General features: G+C 46.3%; 1 protein-coding gene across 1 annotated transcript in view; it reads right to left on the bottom strand.

Annotated features, from left to right (window-relative positions):
* IL12RB2 (interleukin 12 receptor subunit beta 2) overlaps positions 1-21,874 on the bottom strand; it is a 48,110-nt gene that overhangs the window by 15,289 nt on the left and 10,947 nt on the right. Inside the window, exon 7 of the mRNA XM_038753004.1 lies at positions 7,986-8,065. Coding sequence (XP_038608932.1) covers positions 7,986-8,065 — 80 coding nt within the window. The remainder of the gene's footprint in view (positions 1-7,985; positions 8,066-21,874) is intronic.

Genomic DNA, 21,874 nt, shown 5'->3' with positions numbered 1-21,874 from the left:
GTTATCTTGCATCTATGCCAGCATTTAGTACAGTGCTTGGCATGTAGTAAGTGCTTAACAAATGCTATTATTATTATTATGGCACTGGAGAAGAGAGGAGGCATGACTGCATACACTATGGGTAGAACAGTGCTTTGCACATAGTAAGCGCTTAACAAATGCCATTATTATTATTATCATCATCTTTGGATAATAATAATAATTATGATTATAATAATAATAGCGGCACTATGCTAAGCACTGGGATAAATAAAATGCAATCAGATTGAAAATTGAGCCTGCCTGACATGAGGCAGCCTAAGGGGATGGGAGAATGGATCTTTTATCCCCACTTTACAAATGGGGAAACAGAGGCCCAGAGAAGTTAAATGAGTTGCCCAGTGCTGCACAGCAGACAAGCAGAGGCTTCAGGATTTCCTCACTCTCAGTTCTGAGCTCTTTCTACTGGGCGATAATAAGCAACCCTTCTGGGGCCGGATATTTCCAACACTTGTTCCGACCCTGCAGTCGCTGCTGGGTCCACTTCTTTCCTTTCCTATGTTCTGAATCAATCAGTGGGTATTTATTGAGCGCTCGCTGTGTGCAGAGCACCGTACTGAGGGTTTGGAAGAGTACAATGCAGCAGAGTTGGTAGATAGGTTCCCTGCCCACAATGAGCTTAAAGTCTAGAAGGTACCAACTGAACTTAGTCAAACCCTACAGTTTCATGGTGGGTTTCCCCAGCGCAGTGGAGCTCTGTGTAAAACTTCGAATCAGAAACCCACTCCTGGACCTTTAGCACTGAAAATCATCTTAGTCATTTTTCAGGAGAAAAATGAAATCTGGAATTAACGGGACATCTCTGGTAGTTCAAAATTCAGCCTCATTGTTTCAAGAGGAGGAAGAGAAGGGGAAACACTGTTTGTGTCTGTCTCTCTAATAACTGCTTTAAAAATATACCGTCTGCCCTATCACTCTGATCTTAAAAAAACCTCACCACTTTACAACTTATGCAGGACCCACAGTCTCTGCGCTGTTAGCTTCTGTGCTTTCCCTGGTTAGAAATAACCAATTCTTAGAACTCTGCTCACATCAGAGAAACTTGATATCTAGTCAAAAAAGCAAAAAAAGTTTGGGAAATTTGAGGACCAATGAGTCACAGAGTTGTCTGTCTTTCTTTTTTCTTAAAATTCATCCAATGTATGACAGGGACCACATCCAACCTGATTTGCTGGTATCCACCCCAGCGCTTAGTACAGTGACTGGCAAGTAGTAAGCCCTTAACAAATATCACAATCATTATTATTATTACCTTTATGTCCCCCTCGAGCTGCCCCTGGTCCTTTCCTATTAGTCAGCTTTGTCAGTGCTCTGAAGCCAGTAAGCGCTCAATAAGTATGATTGATTGATTGATTTCCCCAACCAACCCAGCCGCTCACACCGCACGATCAATCAATCCGTCAGTCAGTGGCATTTACTGAGGATGTGCAGAGCAATGTCCTAAGCGCTTGGGAGAGGACAATAGAACAGAATTAGCAGAAACGTTCTCCCCGATCGCTCACCCGGCTCTGGGTTCAGGTCTCCCCGACACTGGGATCTTTGCTCAATCCCTGCTAGAGAAGTGCTCTCCCTGGGGAAACTGCTCACTACAGAGAACTCTCCCTTCCACCTCGCCCCACCTGGCCCAAACCCAGCAGCCCGGAGGGGAAACGGGAAGTCTTGGCTGGGGTGAAAAGCACCCATCCGCCAGGACCGGTTTGCCCCTCCCTGGCTCTGCGGCCCGGCAGGACCTGATCTTCGGCCTGCACTTGAGGAGCAACGTGCCCTAGTGGATAGAGCTCAGGGCTGGGAGGCAGAAGGACCCGGGTTCTAATTCCAACTCCGCCACTTGTCTGCTGTGGGATCGTGGGCAAGTCACTTCCCTCCTCTGTAAAATGGGGATTAAGACTGTGAGCCCCATGTGGGACATGGACTGTGTCCACCCTGATTAGCTTGTATCTACCCCAGCGCCTAGTACAGTGCTGGATATGAAGTAAGCGCTTAAATACCATAAAAAAAACCGCAAAAACGAATGCCCCTCCAAAAAACTCCTTCTCCCAGGTGGGCCAAAGTCCAGGGCCCGAGGGACACCTGGCCCTCCAGGAATCCCCGACTGGATGGTCGCACTTGGGATGTGACCCTTCTGTCTTTGCTAAACTTATCAGCGACAAGTTTACCAAAGGCGGAAAATTAATTCCCCCCTCTATGCAGATATGGGAGCTCTTCAAACCCCCAAACCGGTCAGTCAGTCATTCAATCGCATTTATTGAGAGCTTACTGTGTGAAAAGCACTGAACTAAACACTTGGGAGGCAGGGGGCTGACCTCTAGCCCATTAAAAATTTCAGAGGCCGGTGAGGGTGACAACCCAGAGAATCTGCATGGCGTAGTGGATCGAACACAGGCCTGGGTTCTCATCCCAGCTCCACCACTTGCCCGGCGCTTAGAACAGTGCTTTGCACATAGTAAGCGCTTAACAAATGCCACCATTACTATTATTATTGTCTGCTGTGTGACCTTGGGCAAGCCACTTCACTGGGTCTCAGTGACCTCATCTGTAAAATGGAGATTGAGACGGTGAGCCCCTTGTGGGACAAGGGACAGTGTCCAACCTGATTTGCTTGTATCCACCCCAGTGGTTAGTACAGTGCCTGGCATATAATAATAATATTATTATTGTTGTTTCTATCTGGTGCTTCCCATCACAGTCCAGATTGGACTTGTGACTGTTTGGCAGGCGAAAACAAAACAGGCACCAGTGAAGATAGGGACAGGATGTGGGAGAGGAAACTGTACATTGAGGGAGGCATAAAAAGAGAGCTCAAGAAGTGAACTTGGAAAATGAGCAACAGTCGAGAAGGAGTGTTTTTATTTCCCCTCTTCAGCTGCTGTTGCAGGCCTACCTAAGTCTCTGGACAGGGGAAGGTCGCCACCGGAGAGGGGGGCTCCTCTCACTTCTTGGCCCCATGGCAGCCCTCTGCAGCACGTGGCTCATCCCATCCCCACCCCACATGTACACACATGTTCCTTGACTGCACCTTCGATCGCTTATTCAGCTATTTCACCCAGGCACACCCATACCACAACCCGGGGCCGTTATCTGCAAATACCTTCTGCCCATCTGCCTTCCCTATTAGACTGGAAGCGCATAGAGGGAAGGCAGTATGTGTGTATGTCTTGTGCAATCTCCCAAGTGCTTAGTTCAGTGCTTCGATCAATAGTACTTAGTAAAGGCCCACTGTGCACTAAGCCACTCACTGTACTGAGCGCTGGTAGGAACTCTGCAATAGAGTTAGTAATAATAATAATAATAATAATGGCATTTATTAAGCACTTACTATGTGCAAAGCACTGTTCTAAACGCTGGGGAGGTTACAAGGCAATCAGGTTGTCCCACAGGGGGTTCAGAGTCTTAGTCCCCATTTTACAGATGAGGTAACTGAGGCACAGAGAAGTTAAGTGACTTGCTCAGTCATACAGCTGAGAATTGGCAGAGCCGGAATTTGAACCCATGATCTCTGACTTCAAAGCCTGTGCTCTTTCCACTGAGCCACAGTTCTTAGTAGATACAATCCCTTCCCTCAAAGAGTTTTACATCTAGCCAGGGAGACGGCACTAAAATAGTAGTACAGGCAGGATGGCCTACTGAATAGAGCATAGGCTTGGGAGTCAGAAGGACCTGGATTCTAATCCTGGCTCCTCCACCACTTGCCTGCTTGGGACCTTCGGCAAGTCACTTAACTTCTCTTGATTCAGTTCCTTCATCTGTAAAATGGGGATTAAGACTTTGAGCCCCATGTGGGACAGGGATTGTGTCGCCAACCTGACTAGCTCGTATCTACCCCAGTGCTTAGAACAGTGCTTGCCACACAAAGTAAGTGCTTAACTTATACCATCATTATAAAGTAAGAGGTAGGAGGAAGCAATGCTGAATAAAGTACATATGTACGGACGTGCAAGTACCTGCTCCTTTTCAGTAGGCTCACTTCAGCCTTTGACCCCAGTGTTCTCTCTTGTGGTTGCACACTGGAGCTGGTGGGAATACATTTGGGCCTTTCTTAATAATTACAGTACTTGTTAAGCACTTACTACATGCCAAGCACTGTTCTAAGCGCTGGGGTAGACACAAGACAATCAGGTTGGACATAAGGCTCTCACATTCTTAACCCCCATTTTACAGATAAGGGAACTAAGGCCCAGAGGAGTTAAGTGACTTGCCCGAGATCCCACAGCAGACAAGTGGCGGAGCCAGGATTAGAACCCAAGTCCTTGTGACTGCCTGGCCTGTGCTCTATCCATTAGGCCACGCTGCTTCTCAAAGGACCTTGAAATCATCATCATCAATCGTATTTATTGAGCGATTACTATGTGCAGAGCACTGTACTAAGCGCTTGGGAAGTACAAATTGGCAACATATAGAGACAGTTCCTACCCAACAGTGGGCTCACAGTCTAAAAGGGGGGAGACAGAGAACAAAACCAAACATACTAACAAAATAAAATAAATATTGAAATCCCACAATCTGCTCGAAACGTGGCCCCAACCTTGCCCGGAGAGTTGGTGTTTCCCAGAGGCCGCTCCAGCCCCCGGCCTTTCCCCGACACGCTCCAGAGCTCCGGGTCCAAAGCATCCCGTCAGCCTGGAGGATGGACCAAAGCAGAACAGTCCTTCTCTGGGGCGGAAGAATTCAGGCTACTCCACTCATGATTGGACTCCAAGACTGAGCATGTAATTTCCACGCACACGGGGGCCTGGACTATAAAACCCAGCCCAGAGGGGTAGGTAGAAAAAGCTGCTGCTTTCACAGTTTCATGGTGAAAGTCACCATACTTAGGATTTCCAAGGTGCTTTCCTCTGCAGAGTACAAACACACTTTCACACCCTTGATCTCATTTACACTCACTACAACCCTTGAAAAGAGTAGGTATGAGGTCTCTCCATTTTACTGACAGAAGGAAAAAACAGAGACCCTGAAAGCCAGGCTGGACCAAGGTCTCATCTAATAATAATAATAATAATAATAATAATAATAATAATAGTAATAATTATGGTATTTGTTAAGCACTTACTATGTGCCAGGCAATGCACTAAGTGTTGGGGTAGATGTGAGCTTGTCCTCTAGACAGTAAGCTCGATGTAGGCAGGGATTGTCTCTATTGCTGTATTGTACTTTCCTGGGCACTTAGTACAGTGCTCTGTACACGGTAAGTGCTCAATAAATATGACTGAATGAATGAATACAAGCAAATTGGTTTGGACACAGTCTTTTAGACTGTGAGCCCACTGTTGGCTAGGGACTGTCTCTATATGTTGCCAACTTGTACTTCCCAAGCGCTTAGTACAGTGCTCTGCACACAGTAAGCGCTCAATACGATTGATTGATTGACAGTCCCTGTCCCACATAGAACTGACAGTCTTAATCCCCATTTTACAGGTGGGGGAACTGAGGCACAGAGAAGTGAAGTGACTTGTCCAAGACCACCCAGCAGACAAATGGTGGAGGTGGGATTAGCTGACCAGGGCAGAGCCAGCATCATCCTTGTCAATGGTAGTTGTTGAGCGCTAAGTGCAGAGCAATGTACTAAGCGCTTGGGAGAGCATAAGAGTTGGCAGGTACGACCCCTGCCCACAACGAGTTTACAGTCAAGAGTCAGCACAAGAACCCAGATCTTCTTGCCCCTAGAACAAGGCTTAATCCAGCCGATCCATCGTCAGTATCTACTGAGTGCCCACAGCTATCTCTTGGTTCAAAAGGGACTGACATTGAACAGGGCTCTCCCTCACACCTCCTTCCAGCAAAACTGTCCTGTCCTCCCACACAGACTTCCAATCTCTTGACCGCCTCCACTTATCTCAGGTCTTCATGTCCCATTTGTCCTCCCTAACCCAACCTTTCCTTTCTCTACCCACAAATGTACACCTCAAGTCCCCCTTCTCCAGCCAACTCAACTTCCTTGCACCCCAGTTGCTCCATCCATCTTGTGTTCCCAGCCCGCCCCACTGATTCACCTCCGCTACCATGCACGGGCAGCGGGGTGCTTCTGGAGGAAATCCAGATGCCAACCCAGAGAAGCAGTGTTGCCTAATGGATAGAGCACAGGCCTGCAAGTCAGAAGAACCGGGGTTCCAATCCTGGCCCCGCCGCTTGTCCGCTGTGGGACCTTACGCAAGTCACTTCACTTCTGTGCCTCAGTCATCTCATCTGTAAAAATGAGGATTAAGACTCTGAGCCCCATGTGGGGCATGGACTGTGTCCAACCTGATTAGCTTGTATCTACCCCAGCGATTAATACAGTGCCTGGTACATAGAAATGTAAACTCGTTATGGTCAGGGAACGGGTCTGCTAGTTCTGTTATGTTGTACTCTCCCAAGCACTTAGTACAGTGCTCTGCATGTGCTCAATAAATAAAATTGATTGATCAACAAATGCCGTTGAAAAATATATCAGGCTGACCTCATCCAGCTCAAACCCAACCTCATCAGTTGAACTCTGCCCTCTCCTCTGCCCAGTAGCATTGACCTCTCCTCCCTTGACTGCCATGCTCACTTTCCGCGCCAATTGCTTATGACTTTTAACTCCCTCCTTGGATGCCCGGTGCCCTCGCCTTCCCCCACTTCTTGCCTGATGCCACCTTCTTGCCATCTACTTTCTTGACGAAACAGAAATCATTAGGCCTGAATTCCCTATAATCTCCCCTTCACTTCCCCACCCACACCCTCATCCTTCTCAACCATCTCGAGAGAGATCTCCCGCTTCCTTTTCCAAATCTACCCCTTCCCCTCTCATCTTCGTCCGCTCTTCTCCCTCCCTGTCCACCATGTTTAACAGCCCACTCTCCAAAGGCTCTTTTCCCTCCGCTTTCAAACACGCCCACATATTTTCTATCCTAAAAAATCCCTCTACTGAAGCCACTGCATCCTCCAGGTAACGCCCCATCTTCCTCCTACCGTTCCTGTAGCTCCTTATATCACAGATCTATTGTCAAATTGAACACACATGTATTGTTGGGTTGTTTACCCTTAATAAAGTACAGAGGTGGGGTAGCTCGCTGTGGGCAGGAAATGTGTCTGTTATATTGTTGTGTTGAACTCTCCCAAGTGCTTAGTACAGTGCCCAGCACCCAGTTAGAGCTCAATAAATACGACTGATTGATTGATTGATGGATAGGGAGCCCTTGTTGCCAATTTTTTCCCCTGCCCAGGGGAGGGCAATTTACCTCCTGTAGGGGAAAGGCAGCAGTGGAAATCAGCAGGGATTCATTCATTCATTCGATTGTATTTATTGAGTGCTTACTGTGTGCAGAGCACTGTACTAAGCGCTTGGAAAGTACAAGTAGGCAATATATATAGAGACAGTCCCTACCCAACCACGGGCTTACAGTTATCCTACCCAACCTTGTCAGATCTCATCTGGGGCTGCAGAGGGAGAGTGGCAGGGGCTTCTGGGTCTATCGGGGGGTCTTTCTCTCTTTCAGGGGCCAGTTGGCCAAACAGAACAGTGACTTTCCTCTGTAAAATGGGGCGACAGTGAGAAGCATCATGGCTCGGTGGCTAGAGCGTGGGCCGGAGAGTCAGAAAGACCTGGGTTCTAAGCCCAGCTCCGTCACATGTCTGCTGGGGACCTTGGGCAAGTTGCTTCACTTCTCTGGGCCTCAGTTACCTCATCTGTAAAATGGGGATTAAGAATGTGAGCCCCATGTGGGACAGGGACTGTGTCCAACCTGATTAACTTGTGTTCCTCCAGAACTTAAAACAGTGCTTGGCACATAGTAAGTGCTTAACAAGTACCATCATTATTATTAGCCTGCCCCTTGTCTTCCAGGGATGTTCAAAGGAAATCAACCCCTCCGTGGAGGCCACCATGGAAACACGGGGTGGTTTTTGGCCCCGAAACTCTTACCTTTATCTTGGGGAATTTTACAGAATTTGAGAGGAGAGTAAATGCGTTCGTAACGCCAAACACTTACCTTCCAAAACAGAGAAATATTCCGTGTGTTGGGGCCCAGGTTCTGCGTCAGAAACCAGACATCTAACATTCCAATCGGCTCTGGTTTAAAGAAAAAGCAGAAAACAGCCTCTATCATGTTTTTCAGTCGACCCCAAATTCATAAATCATGGTTTAAAGAAAAAGCTGAAAATAGGCCTCAATCACATTTTATGTCAGTTTGCCCCAAATTCATAAATAATGAAAAAGACTACACAGATGTATTCTTGTAATATTCTTTTAATCAATCCATCAATCGTACTTATTGAGCACTTACTATGTGCAGAATACTGCACTAAGTGCTTGGGAGAGTACAATAGAATAGAGCTGGCAGACCCGTTCCCTGCCCACAATGAGCTTACAGTCTAAGGACTGTAAGCATCAAATATAAATGACTTCTTTAGTGACCAATCATTCGCTCATTTAGGTACCACTAACTCTTCCTAAATTTGTCAAACTGTTTTATCATTAAGTTCCAACTCTCAATGATTGAAAATAGCACATTAACCGGCCTTTTGCCCTAGGAGAAAAGCGACATTTAAAAACTCACTGAATCAGGTAACAATGATTAGAAGGAGGAGACATGCTGGGAAATTTTATTTGGAAAAATAAAAGAGAGAGAAATGAAGGAGAAATTAGAGCTCTAAAACGAAATATAAGCCGGACACATGAAAATTATCCAAATCCTCAAAAAACTTGAAAGTAGAACTAGCTTATCAAAATCTAAAACTTTCCAAATTTAATAGGAGTAATTAGCCATGGGAACCCAGCAAAGGAGAGATACTCCCAGACTGAGCCCCTTCTTTCCTCTCCCCCTCGTCCCCCTCTCCATCCCCCCGTCTTACCTCCTTCCCTTCCCCACAGCACCTGTATATATGTATATATGGTTGTACATATTTATTACTCTATTTATTTATTTATTTATTTATTTTACTTGTACATTTCTATCCTACTTATTTTATTTTGTTGGTATGTTTGGTTCTGTTCTCTGTCTCCCCCTTTTAGACTGTGAGCCCACTGTTGGGTAGGGACTGTCTCTATGTGATGCCAATTTGTACTTCCCAAGCGCTTAGTACAGTGCTCTGCACATAGTAAGCGCTCAATAAATACGATTGATTGATTGATTGATTGTAAGTTCACTGTGGGCAGGGAACGTCTCTATCAACTTTGTTCCATTGGACTCTCCCAAGTGTTTGGTACAGTGCTCTGCAGACAGTACGTGCTCGATATTCGGTTGACTCAAGAGGCTGTAAACTGTTGTCAGAAGAAGCCCTCTTTGGTTTGCCTTCATGCCTCTCAGATATATGCATTTTCTGCATCAGCCTCTTCGCTGGTGTCTCCGCCTCCAGTTCCTCCCCTTTCTAATCAATCAATCAAGCAAGCAATCGTATTTATTGAGCGCTTACTGTGTGCAGAGCACTGTACTAAGCACTTGGGAAGTACAAGTTGGCAACATATAGAGACAGTCCCTACCCAACAGTGATCCTATTTCATTCTGCCACCCAGACCATTTTTCTAAAATGTTACTCTTCGCAACTCTCCGCCCCGCCTCAAAAACCTCCGACGGTTGCCCATTCCTCTCCCCATAAAACAGAAACACCAGACCATTAGCTTTCGATCAGTTCTTCTTGTTATTATTGCATTTGTTAAGCACTTACTATTGTTCTAAGTACTGGGGTGGATACAAGTTAATAGGTTGGACACAGTCCCTGCCCAACGTGGGGTTTGCAGTCTAATTAGGAGGTCAAGAGCGGGCGTTGAATCCCCATCCCCATTTTAGAGACGAGGAAACCCAGGCACAGAACAGTCAAGTGGCTTGCCCAAGGTCACACAGCAGGCAGGCGGCAGAGCCAGGAGTAGAACCCAGGTCCTCTGATTCCCAGGCCAATATCCTTTCCACTAAGCCATGCTGCTCCTGCTTCTACTATATCCCAGCTTGCCCTCCTTGATTCACCTTCCCCCTTTAAATTCAACAGACCATTGCTCTCCCCATTCTCAAAGCCTTTCTGAAATCACATCTTTGCCAGGAAGGCTTCCGTGATTAATTTATGCTCTCCCTGATTATATCCCCCTGTTCATTCATTCAGTCGTATTTATTGAGCGCTTACTGTGTGCAGAGCACTGTACTAAGCGCTTGGGAAGTACAAGTTGGCAACATATTACAACTCCCATTCAGTACTCCTAACGTTCTTTGGTACTTAAGTATGCCTGTTTACTTGTTTTGATGTCTGTCTCTCCCCTTGTAGACTGTAAGCCCGTTGTTGGGCAGGGCTTGTCTCTGTTGCTGAATTGTACTTTCCAAGAGCTTAGTACAGTGCTCTACCCACAGTAAGTGCTCAATAAATGACTGAATGAATGAATGAATGAAGCTAGCTCTCTTCCTCCCTTCAAGGCCCTACTGAGAGCTCACCTCCTCCAAGAGGCCTTCCCAGACTGAACCCCTTCCTTCCTCTCCCCCTCATCCCCTCTCCATCCCCCCATCTTACCTCCTTCCCTTCCCCCAAAGCACCTGTATATATGTTTATATGTTTGTACATATTTATTACTCTATTTATTTTACTTGTATTTATTTTATTTTGTTAGTATGTTTGGTTTTGTCCTCTGTCTCCCCCTTTTAGACTGTGAGCCCACTGTTGGGTAGGGACTCTCTCTATATGTTGCCAACTTGTACTTCCCAAGCGCTTAGTACAGTGCTCTGCACACAGTAAACGCTCAATAAATACGATTGATTGATTGATTGAATGAATACAAATGAATGCATCTACCTCAGATACCTTACACAAACTGATGTACTTAACCCTGTTTTTTCCTTCCTTTTATCTATAGTTGACTTTAATGCCTGTCTCCCCGACTCTATAGCAAGATCCTTGAGGCAGGGCTTATGTTCATTAACTCTACTGTACTCTCCCAACTGCTTAGCACACTGTAAGCATTCAATGATTGACTGGAAGCAAAGTTGCCTTTAATCAATCCTATTTATTTAGTGCTTGCTGTGTGTAGTGCACTGGACTAAGTGCTTGGGAGACAATCTCAGCGCTTAGAACAGTGCTCTGCACATAGTAAGCGCTTAACAAATGCGATTATTATTATTATTATTATATTATACTCTTCCAAGCGGTTAGTCCAGTGCGCTGCACACAGTGGGCGCTCAATAAATACCACTGATTGATTGATGGCTTAGGGTACTGGGAGATGGAGGAGGTGGGATTTTAGAAGGGTTGCAACTGTTAGGAGGGCTGTCATCTGCCTGAAGTGGGGAAGGATTTTCTCCCCACAACAACCCTGTGAGGTAGAGAGAGGCAAGTGTTGCTAGCCCATTTTACAGACAAGGAAACTGGAGCCCAGAGAGGTTAAGGGCTTTGCTCAAAGTTACCCAGCAGGCCAGGGGCAGATCTGGAGAGGGAATCCAGGCCTCTCAACTCCCAGAGCTGTGCCAAACTTGCCACCTGGTATCTTGTAGATACCTGGTATCTTGCACCCCTCCCTCAAAGGTAGTAATAATAATAATAATAGTATTTGTTAAGCACTTACTATGTGCAAAGCACTGTTCTAAGCACTGGGGGGATACAAGGTGATCAGGTTGTCCCACGTGGGGCTCACAGTCTTCATCCCCATTTTACAGATGAGGGAACTGAGGCCCAGAGAAGTGAGTCCTGGGCTTAGAACAGTGCTTTGCACATAGTAAGCGCTTAATAAATGCCATTATAAAAAAAAAGTGACTTGCCCAAAGTCACACAGCTGTGAAGTGGCAGAGCTGGGATTAGAACCCACGACCTCTGACTCTCAAGCCCGGGCTCTTTCCACTAAGCCACACAGCTTCTCTAGTAGTGAGTGTTCAATAAATACCATCGGCTGACTGATTAATAGTATTTATTGAGCACCTCCTGGGTGCATTTATTAAAGGCTTGAGGTGCATGAAACAAAAAAGTGGCAGGATCCCTGCCCACCAGGTTCCAAAATCCCAGTCCCTGGCCTTAAGGGGTCCAGCAGGAAACTTGGAATATTCTTAAGACTTTAGCACCATTAGAAAAACGAGAAGCCCACTGTTGGGTAGGGACCGTGTCTGTATGTTGCCAACTTGTACTTCCCAAGAGCTTAGTACATTGCTCTGCACACAGTAAGTGCTCAATAAATACGATTGATTGATTGATTGATTGAGAAGAAAAAAAAAACTTAGTACTCTCTGGATCTCCCACCTTCCCCGGGAGGGAACATTAAATAGAAAAAAAAAAAAAAATCAAAGCTTTGGCTAGGCTTTACTTCCTGGTGGCTTTATCTAGCCATGAGTCAGGCTGGGAGGTGGCCCCCGGGAGCAAAAGATGAAGAATTAAAAGAAGGAAGTTAGAAGCAGAAAGTCACGGTCATTCAGTCAGTCCGGCGTGTCTGAGACAGAAGTCGGAACCCTGCAGCCGGCTGAATAGGGAAAGACCAGACCAGAGGGCGGTAAGAATAATAATAATTATGGTACTTGTTAATCAATCAATCAATCATATTTATTGAGCACTTACTGTGTGCAGAGCACTGTACTAAGCGCTTGGGAAGTACAAGTTGGCAACATATAGAGACAGTCCCTACCCAACAGTGGGCTCACAGTTTAGAAGGGGGAGACAGAGAACAAAACCAAACATACTAACAAAATAAAATAGAATAGATATGTACAAGTAAGATAAATAGAGTAATAAATATGTACAAACATATATACATATATACAGGTGCTGTGGGGAAGGGAAGGAGGTAAGGTGGGGGGGATGGAGAGGGGGACGAGGGGGAGAAGAAGGAAGGGGCTCAGTCTGGGAAGGCCTCCTGGAGGAGGTGAGCTCTCAGTAGGGCCTTGAAGGGAGGAAGAGAGCTAGCTTGGCGGATGGGCAGAGGGAGTTAAGTGCTTACTATGTGCCAAACACTGTTCTAAACATAGGGATAGATATGAGTTAATCAGGTTGGACACGGTCCCCCACCCCACGTTCATTCATTCATTCATCCTTTAGTATTTATTGAGCGCTTACTGTGTACTAAATGCTTGGGAAGTACAAATCGGCAACGTATAGAGATGGTCCTTACCCAACAACGGGCTCCTGAGGCTCACACTCTTAATCCCCGCTTTACAGAGGAGACAACAGAGGCCCAGAGCAGTGTAGTGGCTTACCCAAGGTCACACACCAGACGTGTTGTGGATCTGGGATTAGAACCCATGACCTCCTGAATCCCAGACCTGGGCTCTATTCGCTAAGCCACACTGCTTCATCATCATCATCATCATCAATCGTATTTATTGAGCGCTTACCGTGTGCAGAGCACTGTACTAAGCGCTTGGGAAGTACAAGTTGGCAACATATAGAGACGGTCCCTACCCAACAGTGGGCTTCAAGAAGGCAGAACGGAAAGGACCCCACTGTTGGGGAAGCAGGAAGTCGGGGGCAGTTAGGTGAGAGAACGGAAACAGCAAACAGATGTTAGGGACGAATAAATTCCTTGTGGGCAGGGAACAGGTCTTCCGACTCTTATACCAACTCTCCCAAGCGTTTATATTATGAACTTTCCCAAGAGTTTAGTACAGAGCTCTGCACAAAGTAAGTACTCACTAAATACCACTCTGATTGAGGAGCCCTTTGTGGTGAGCCCGCAATAAGCTGCTTTAAAATTGACTGTTTGTGATCCCGGGGACAACAGCGAAGCAAAAGAATACACTTGTGAAGCATGGCAGAGTGGATTAAGCTCAAGCCTGGGGATCAGAAGGTCAGGGGTTCTAATCCTGGCTCCGCCATTTGTCTGCTGTGTGACCTTGGGCAAGTCACTTTACTTCTCCTTGCCTCAGTTACCTCATCTGTTAAATGGAGATTGTGATTTGTGAGCCCCACATGGGACAGCAAACCCAATTTGCTTGTAACCACCCCAGTGCTCATTACAGTGCCTGGCATATAGTAAGCACTTAACAAATGCCATAATAATAACTGCATTGCTCTACTTCAGGGAGAAGCAGCTTGGTTTAGTGAGAAGCAGCTTGGCTTAGTGGAAAGAGCAGGGGCTTAGGAGTCAGAGGTCGTGGGTTCTAATCCCGGCTCCGCCACTTGTCAACCGTGTGACTTCGGGCAAGTCACAACTTCTCTGGGCCTCAGTTACCTCATCTGTAAAATGGGGATTAAGATTGTGAGCCCCATGTGGGACAACCTGATAACCTTGCATCTATTCCAGCACTTAGAACAGTGCTTGGCACATAGTAAGTGCTTAATACCATTATGATTATGATTATTATTATTATTATTCAGAGTGGGTCATTACTGGCCTGTGGGGTTGGAGCATGAAGGGAGATGTGGCCTTCTCTCCCTGTTCTACCCAGTAATGAGCCTGGACCAAGCAACGACAGCCATGCAGAGCCACCGCTGTGATGCCCAAGGCAGATAAAAGGTGGTCGCTTTGAATTACAAGGTAGGAAGTGGTATTGGGGAGAGGCAGCGTTTGGAGGAATGCAGCGTGAGGGAAGCAGCGTGTGTAGGAGGCTGTCAGCGGTCCGCGATGCCAGAAACCTCACCCAACCTTCCGCCGTGGGATAGACAGACCGGGCTCCCTTGACCAGAGGACTGGTTCTAGACCCTTCGTGGCGTGGGTGTGAGTGACAGTGTGTATGTGTCATTCCCCCGCAGGTTGGTAAAAAAAAAAAAACAAGTAAAACTTTCCACTGTAACTTTGGTGGTTTGATTTGACTCTTTACATGTCACGGAGGCTACCCGATCCAGGAAAGTCCTGGATGGTAATAATGATAATAATGATAATAATAATAATAACAATAATAATAATAATAATAATAATGGCATTTATTAAGCACTTACTATGTGCACAGCACCAGCCAGGGGTTTGTGATGCCTTGCAATTAAATGGTGGCTATAAAAATAATGGTATTTATTAAGCGCTTACTATGTGCCAAGCACTATTCTAAGCACTGGGGTAGATTCAAGGTTATCACGTGGTCCCAAGTGGGGCTCACAGTCTTAGTCCCCATTTTACAGATGAGGTAACTGAGGCACGGAGAAGTTAAGTGACTTGCTCAAAGTCACGCAGTTGACAAGTGGTGGAGCCGGGATTTGAACCCACGATCTCTGACTCCCAAGCCCGGGCTCTTTCCACTAAGCCAAGCAGCTTAAAGATGATTGGTTCACAAGTAGATTAACCTCCCAGTGACTGAATAATAATAATAATAATTATGGTATTTGTTAAGCACTTATTATATGCCAAGCTGTTCTAATCACTGAGGTAGATACAAGGTAATCAGGTTGTCCCATGTGAAGCTCACAGTCTTAATCCCCACTTTACAGATGAGGTAACTGAGGCACAGAGAAGTTAAGTGGCTTGCCCAAGGTCACACAGCAGACAAGTGGTGGAGCCAGGATTAGAATCCACATCCTCTGACTCCCAAGCCCCAACCCTAGCGAATTGGGGAGGACTCCAATTTAGATGATTCATTTTCAAGGGTTTCTTAAATCCTGAGTCTATCTAAAGGTCACATTGATATCCAGTCTTTTCAAGCTCCCTGTAATTTTAAGACATTAAAAAGATAATTCTGGGAACTTTCCCACTCAGGTAATAAATCGGAGAGAATAGATTCAAATGGATGAAATCTGAAGGATTTTAGCAGAGTGTGCAGGTATTCAGAAATGTAAAATCCTCTGAAGAATCATTAGAGTCAAGCAAAATTAACTCTGAAGAAAGGTTTTGAGATTTGGCTGAGTAAAGTTATTTAAATCCCTGTCTTCAGAGATATGTTACTCTGAGCTTTTTGTGGGCAGGGAATGCGTTTGTTATATTGTACTCTCCCAAGTGCTTAGTACAATGCTAACACAGTCAGTGCTTAATAAATAATGATTGACTGATGTAAATCCAACAGGAAAGAGCCCGAACAGATGATGGGGAACCCATAAAACTCGAAAAAGACAAACATACCAAGGAAATTTTTAAATGACTGGGAATAATCAGAAGTTTTAATGTTGAAGATGAAAAGTGGCAGGGGAAAAACTAATATTAATATATTTTTTTAAAGAGAAAATCCCTTCAGAAAATCTGATTAGAACTGTGCCTCTGAGGTCATTTTTTTTTCTAAGAATTAGCGATATGAGAAAGCAAAAGGAAGAAATGAATTGGGGGAGAGAAGAACGAATGAATCTCAATGAAGAACCACATTTCCTGCAAATCTCACTTATTTTAGAGGGGGGTGTGGGGATGTGGGATGAACTCATAGATCAAGAAGAGACGATGACTTCAGAGATCCGACACCTACAGGGAGAGCTCTGAGAAGCTGCAGGTAGTAGCCTAAGCTAAAGATGCTTGGCTGGTCTACCACCATCCCCTTATTTAACTGCAGGAAGTTTCCAAGGAGGATTCTCCCTCGTCGCGCCGTCATAGATTTCCCTGCCACACTCCCACCCTGAAGGGGAAATTCCAATACGGAGTTTGAGGGGAAAATCGGAGTGGGTCCCCACAGGGGGTGATCCTAACTGTACTAATTTCCTTCTTGTTTGCAGTCATCTGAACTTAAATTCAAGCCGTCCCGTTTTTCCACTGTGCTCGCTTCCCTTGAGGATTGTAAGCACCCAGAGGGCATGGGCCATGTCTAATTTGTTTCTGTGTGTCTGCCAAAGTTTCTGATAGAGTGCTCTCTACAAAGTCAGTGCTCCGTAGAGGATGTGTTCAGTTATCTATGGTACCCTGGCATATTTGTCCTATGCCAGTGAGACAGGAGCACAACGGGATAGGAAATCAAAATAGTGTCCCCCCACCCCCGACCGCCCCTCAGCTAATGTGGTAATTTGCATCAAACTCCTGTTAACTTCAGTGGGGAAGTTTACTTTTCCCTTTCATTGTGGGTGGCAGAGGTAAGCAGAATATTTTTTTTTTCCTCCAGTAACTAAATGAAAGTCATTAAGCAAGTTCTTGCCATTAACTGAAATTCCTAAACCGGCAGGCACTGAAAGTGTTAAAAAAAAAAAAAGAAACCTGGGAAAAAAGTTCACACCTCTGGGCTCTTACATCAACCGGTGCTTCATACAGAAACTGATGACAGGAAAGGTTGGTAAGTAGGGTGAGCAATAGCTTCAGCAGAAGGTTTAGAGGTCTGCGCATAACCCACAAAATGATCAAGCAAGAGAGGAAGGCTGCGGCCTTTGGAAACGAGCCAGACAGGTTTGGTACAAACTGGGTTTCAGGAGGAGAAGAAGGAGGCCGCTTCTCTTTCTGAGATCCAAAATCCACGTGAAAAAGAACCTTCTCTTCTCCCAGGCTCCCTGCCCATCATCCTCCCCGCGCCGGTTCGTGTTCTCGCCGTTCTCCCGACTGGACTCCTGCGTCGGCCTCTTCTTGGTCTTTCGGCTCCCGCCCCCTTCAATCGCACCCTGCCCCGCGTCACCTTCCTTACAGGCAGGTTGGCACACACCCCTCCGCTCCTTAAACACCCCCAACGACTACTCATTTCCTTCCACGTCAACCAGAAACTCACGACCACCACCCTCTCCATCTTACGGGTCGGTTTCCTCACCTGCCATTCCCCAGATCCTGCTCTTGGCCCCTTCGCCGCTAACCTAACCGTACTCACCCCTGACTCTCCAGCCTCTAACCCCTCGCTCAGGGGGGGGCTTCCAACCTGGAACCCCCTCCCTTGTCAGACCAAGGCTCTCCCCAACTTCTAAAGTCATCCTAAAAATCGAACCTTCTCCTAGAAGCCTTCCGTGGTTTGTATTAACAGCGATAATTCCGTTTAGTGAGTGCAGTTTTGCTGAACAGCAACACCAAACCCACCTCCTGACCACTAAGTGATTCCACCCTAAAGGGGCAGACCTACAGAGAAATAGTCACGAGCAGTGGGATCGGAACAAAATTGAATGTTCAATCAAATGTACAGAGAAACCCAAGCCGCAGCATGGTCTAGCATAAAGAGCGTGAGCCTGGGAATCAGAGGATTTCTAGACTGTTAGCTTACTGTGGGCAGAAAACATGTCTACCAAGTCTGTTGGATTGCATATTCTCCCAAGCGCTTAGTACAGTCCTCCAGATATGGTAAAAGATCAATAAATCCGATTAACTTGGCTTCTAATCCTGTCTCTGCCAACTGCCTGCTGTGTGACCATGGGCAAGTCACTTAACTTTTCTGTGCCTCAGTTTCTTCATCTATAAAATGGGACAGGGACTGTATCCAACCTGATTGGTTTATATCTACCCCAGTTCTTAAAACAGTACCTATACACAGTAAGCACTTAAATACCATTAAAAAAACTCCAACAACACTGGGTTGGATGGATCCATTGGTTTGGCCCATTATGGCAATATGACTCTGACCTTATGTTCCACGGGAACATCACGGGGGGGGTGGGGGTGGGGGGCTGAGAGAGTAAGAAGTGCACTGAGCAAATCACTTCCTGCTCCCAATTTCCCAGTCTCAAAGTCTTAAAGATGGAACCGAAATGCATCCGTCATTTAGGATGGTAAACCCATTGACTGCAGTCTTTGCTCATTTATTCATATCGTATTTATTGAGTACTTACTGTGTGCAGAGCATTGTACTGAGCACTTGGGAGAGTACAATAGAACAGTGCTTTGCACATTATAAGCGCTTAACAAATACCATCATTATTATTATTACAATAGAACACTATAACAGACACATTCCCTGCTCATAATGAGCTTACAGTTTCGGGGGTGGGGGGGGGATACAGACATTAATATAAGTAAACTATAGATGTGGACATAAGTGATCTCCTTCTTGCCAAATCCAATGGCTTTTACTCCATCCTAATCCTTCTACACTGTGAGCCCACTGTAGGGTAGGGACTGTCTCTATATGTTGCCAACTTGTACTTCCCAGGCGCTTAGTACAGTGCTCTGCACACAGTAAGCGCTTAATAAATACAATTGATTGAAGGATTGATTGATCCTCCTCAACCTCTCAGCTGCCTTTGGCACTGCTGACCATTCCCTTCTCCTCAACACATTATCTAACCTCAGCTTCACTGATTCCATCCTCTCTTGTTTCTTCTCATCTCTCTGGCCATTCATTCTCGGTCTCCTTCGCGGGCTCCTCCCGCCCCTCCCATCCCCTAAAGCTGTAGGGTGTCCCTCAAGCTTCATTTCTCCATCCCTTCCTATTTTCCATCTACACTCACTCCCTTGGAGAACTCATTTGCTCCCTCGGCTTCAGGTACCATTTCTATGCAGATGACATCCAAATCCACATCTCCTCCCCTGTTCTCTCTCCCTCCCTCCAGGCTCGCATCTCCTCATGCCTTCAGAACACCTCTACTTGGATGTCCTCCCGCCACCTCAAACTCAACATGTCCAAGACAGAGTTCCTTATCTCCCCTCCCTGTCCTCTCCCGAATTTACCCGTCACTGTAGATGACACAGCCATCCTTCCCGTCTCACAAGCCCATAACCTTGGTGTCATCCTTGACTCTGCTCTCTCACCCCACATATCCTGTCTGTCACCAGATCCTGTCGGTCTCACCTTCACAACATCGCCAAGATCCGTCCTTTCCGCTCCGTCCAAACAACTACCATGTTAGTACAATCACTCATCCTATCCCAACTGGATTACTACATGAGCTTCCCTTCTGACCTCCCAACTGCTTGACTCTCCCCACTTCATCATCAATCGTATTTATTGAGCGCTTACTATGTGCAGAGCACTGTACTAAGCGCTTGGGAAGTACAAATTGGCAACATATAGAGACAGTCCCTACCCAACAGTGGGCTCACAGTCTAAAAGCTTCAGTCCATACTTCACTCCACTGCCCGGATTATCTTTCTACAAAAACGTTCAGGGCATGTCACCCCCCCCGTCCTCAAAAATCTCCAGTTTGATACCTCTGTATCAAACAAAAACTCCTCACTATTGGCTTCAAAGCTTTCTATCACCTTGTCCCCCTCCTACCTCACCTTCCTTCTCGCCTTCTACAGCCCAGCCCGCACACTCCACTCCTCTGGTACTGCTAACCTTCTCTCTCAATCTCGCCTGTCTTGCTGCCGATCCCTGGCTTATGTCCTACCTCAAATCCGCCAGACAATCACTCGTCCCCCCTTCAAAGTCCTACTGAAGGCACACCTCTTCCAAGAGGCCTTCCCAGACTAAGCCCCACTTCTCCTCAGCTCCCCCTCCCTTTGCTCTTCCCTCCTCTCCTCGCCCTACAGCACTTATGTATATATGCACATATCTAGAATTCTATTTATATTGATGCCTGTTTACTTGAATTGATGTCTGTCTTCGCCCCTCTAGACTGTGAGCTCGTTGTGGGCAGGGATTGTCTCTTTATTGCTGTATTGCGCTTTCCAAGCACTTAGTACAGTGCTCTGCAAACAGTAAGTGCTCAGTAGATATGATTGAATGAATGAAAGTGCTGTGGGGTTCAGAGGGGGTCAGATGGGGGCTTGAAGGGGGAGGGGAGGAAGTTTAAATACCTAATGTACTTAAATACAATGAAATTTAAATACCTAATACCTGAGAAGCAGTGTGGCTCAATGGAAAGAGCATGGGCTTGGGAGTCAGAGGTCACGGGTTCGAATCCCAGCTCCACTACTTGTCAGCTGTGTGACTTTGGGCAAGTAACTTCACTTCTCTGGGCCTCAGTTACCTCATCTGTAAAATGGGGATTAAGACTGTGAGCCCCATGTGGGACAACCTAATTACCTTGTATCTCCCCCAGTGCCTAGAACAGTGCTTGGCACATAGTAAGCGCTTAATATCAAAATTATTATTATTATTACTGTTAATGCACCGAGCCCAAAATCTGCTCTCTGCCCTCAATTAGCAGGGTGGTTTGTTGGTGGAGACGCTTCCAGTTCAAACGTGGAGAGGACTTGTTTTCACCTAGGCCCGTGGGTTTTCACGTCCCGGGGTGGGGGAAAGCATGCTGAAGAGGCTCAAAGACTTCCTAGCCCTCGAGCTTCTGGTTTAACACGTAGCTGAGTGCAGCCTGATGCCACTGCACCTCAGGTGTGCCTCAGCTCTCAGAGCAGGAGGGGATCAAAGGGTGGAGGAAGCCTCAACTGCAGAGACCAGTTTTGTCTACAGTAGCAGTGGGGGCGGGTGGGTGGGTGACGCCCCGACAACGACCCAACCGAGCAGCTCCCTACCAGCTCCTTGACTTGCTGAATCATCAGAGACGAAACCAAAGCAAGGCTGAGCCCCCTTTTTCCTCTCCTCCTCCCCACCCCCCCACCCTACCTCTTTCCCCTCCCCACAGCACCTGTCTATATGTTTGTACAGATTATTTTACTTGTACATATTTACTATACTATTAATTTTGTTAACGATGTGCCTATAGAGAGAAGCAGCGTGGCTCGGTGGAAAGAGCCCGGGCTTTGGAGTCAGAGGTCATGGGTTCAAATCCTGGCTCCACCACTTGTCAGGTGGGTGACTTTGGGCAAGTTCCTTGACTTCTCTGTGCCTCAGTTCCCTCATCTGTAAAATGGGGATTAAGTCTGTGGGACAACCTAATCACTTTGTATCCTCCCCAGCGCTCAGAACAGTGCTTTGCACATAGTAAGCGCTTAATCAATGCCATCATCATCATCATATAGTTTTAATTCTATTTGCTCTGACGATTTTGACACCTGTCAACATGTTTTGTTTTGTTGTCTATCTCCCCCCTGTAGACTGTGAGCCCACTGTTGGGTAGGGACCATCTCTATATGTTGCCAACTTGTACTTCCCAAGCGCTTAGTACAGTGCCCTGCATACAGTAAGCGCTCAATAAATACAATTGAATGAATGAATGAATCCATAGTAGACAGGAGCCCTCAGAAATTTTTTTTTATGGTACTTGTTAAGTACTTACTATATGCCGGGCACTCTCCTAGGCGCTGGGGTACGTACAAGCTAATCGGGTTGGACAGAGA

Source organism: Tachyglossus aculeatus, chromosome 10 (assembly GCF_015852505.1).
Source record: "Tachyglossus aculeatus isolate mTacAcu1 chromosome 10, mTacAcu1.pri, whole genome shotgun sequence".
In the NCBI taxonomy this organism is placed as follows: Eukaryota; Metazoa; Chordata; class Mammalia; order Monotremata; family Tachyglossidae; genus Tachyglossus; species Tachyglossus aculeatus.
This window is presented reverse-complemented; position numbering and strand designations above follow the sequence as displayed.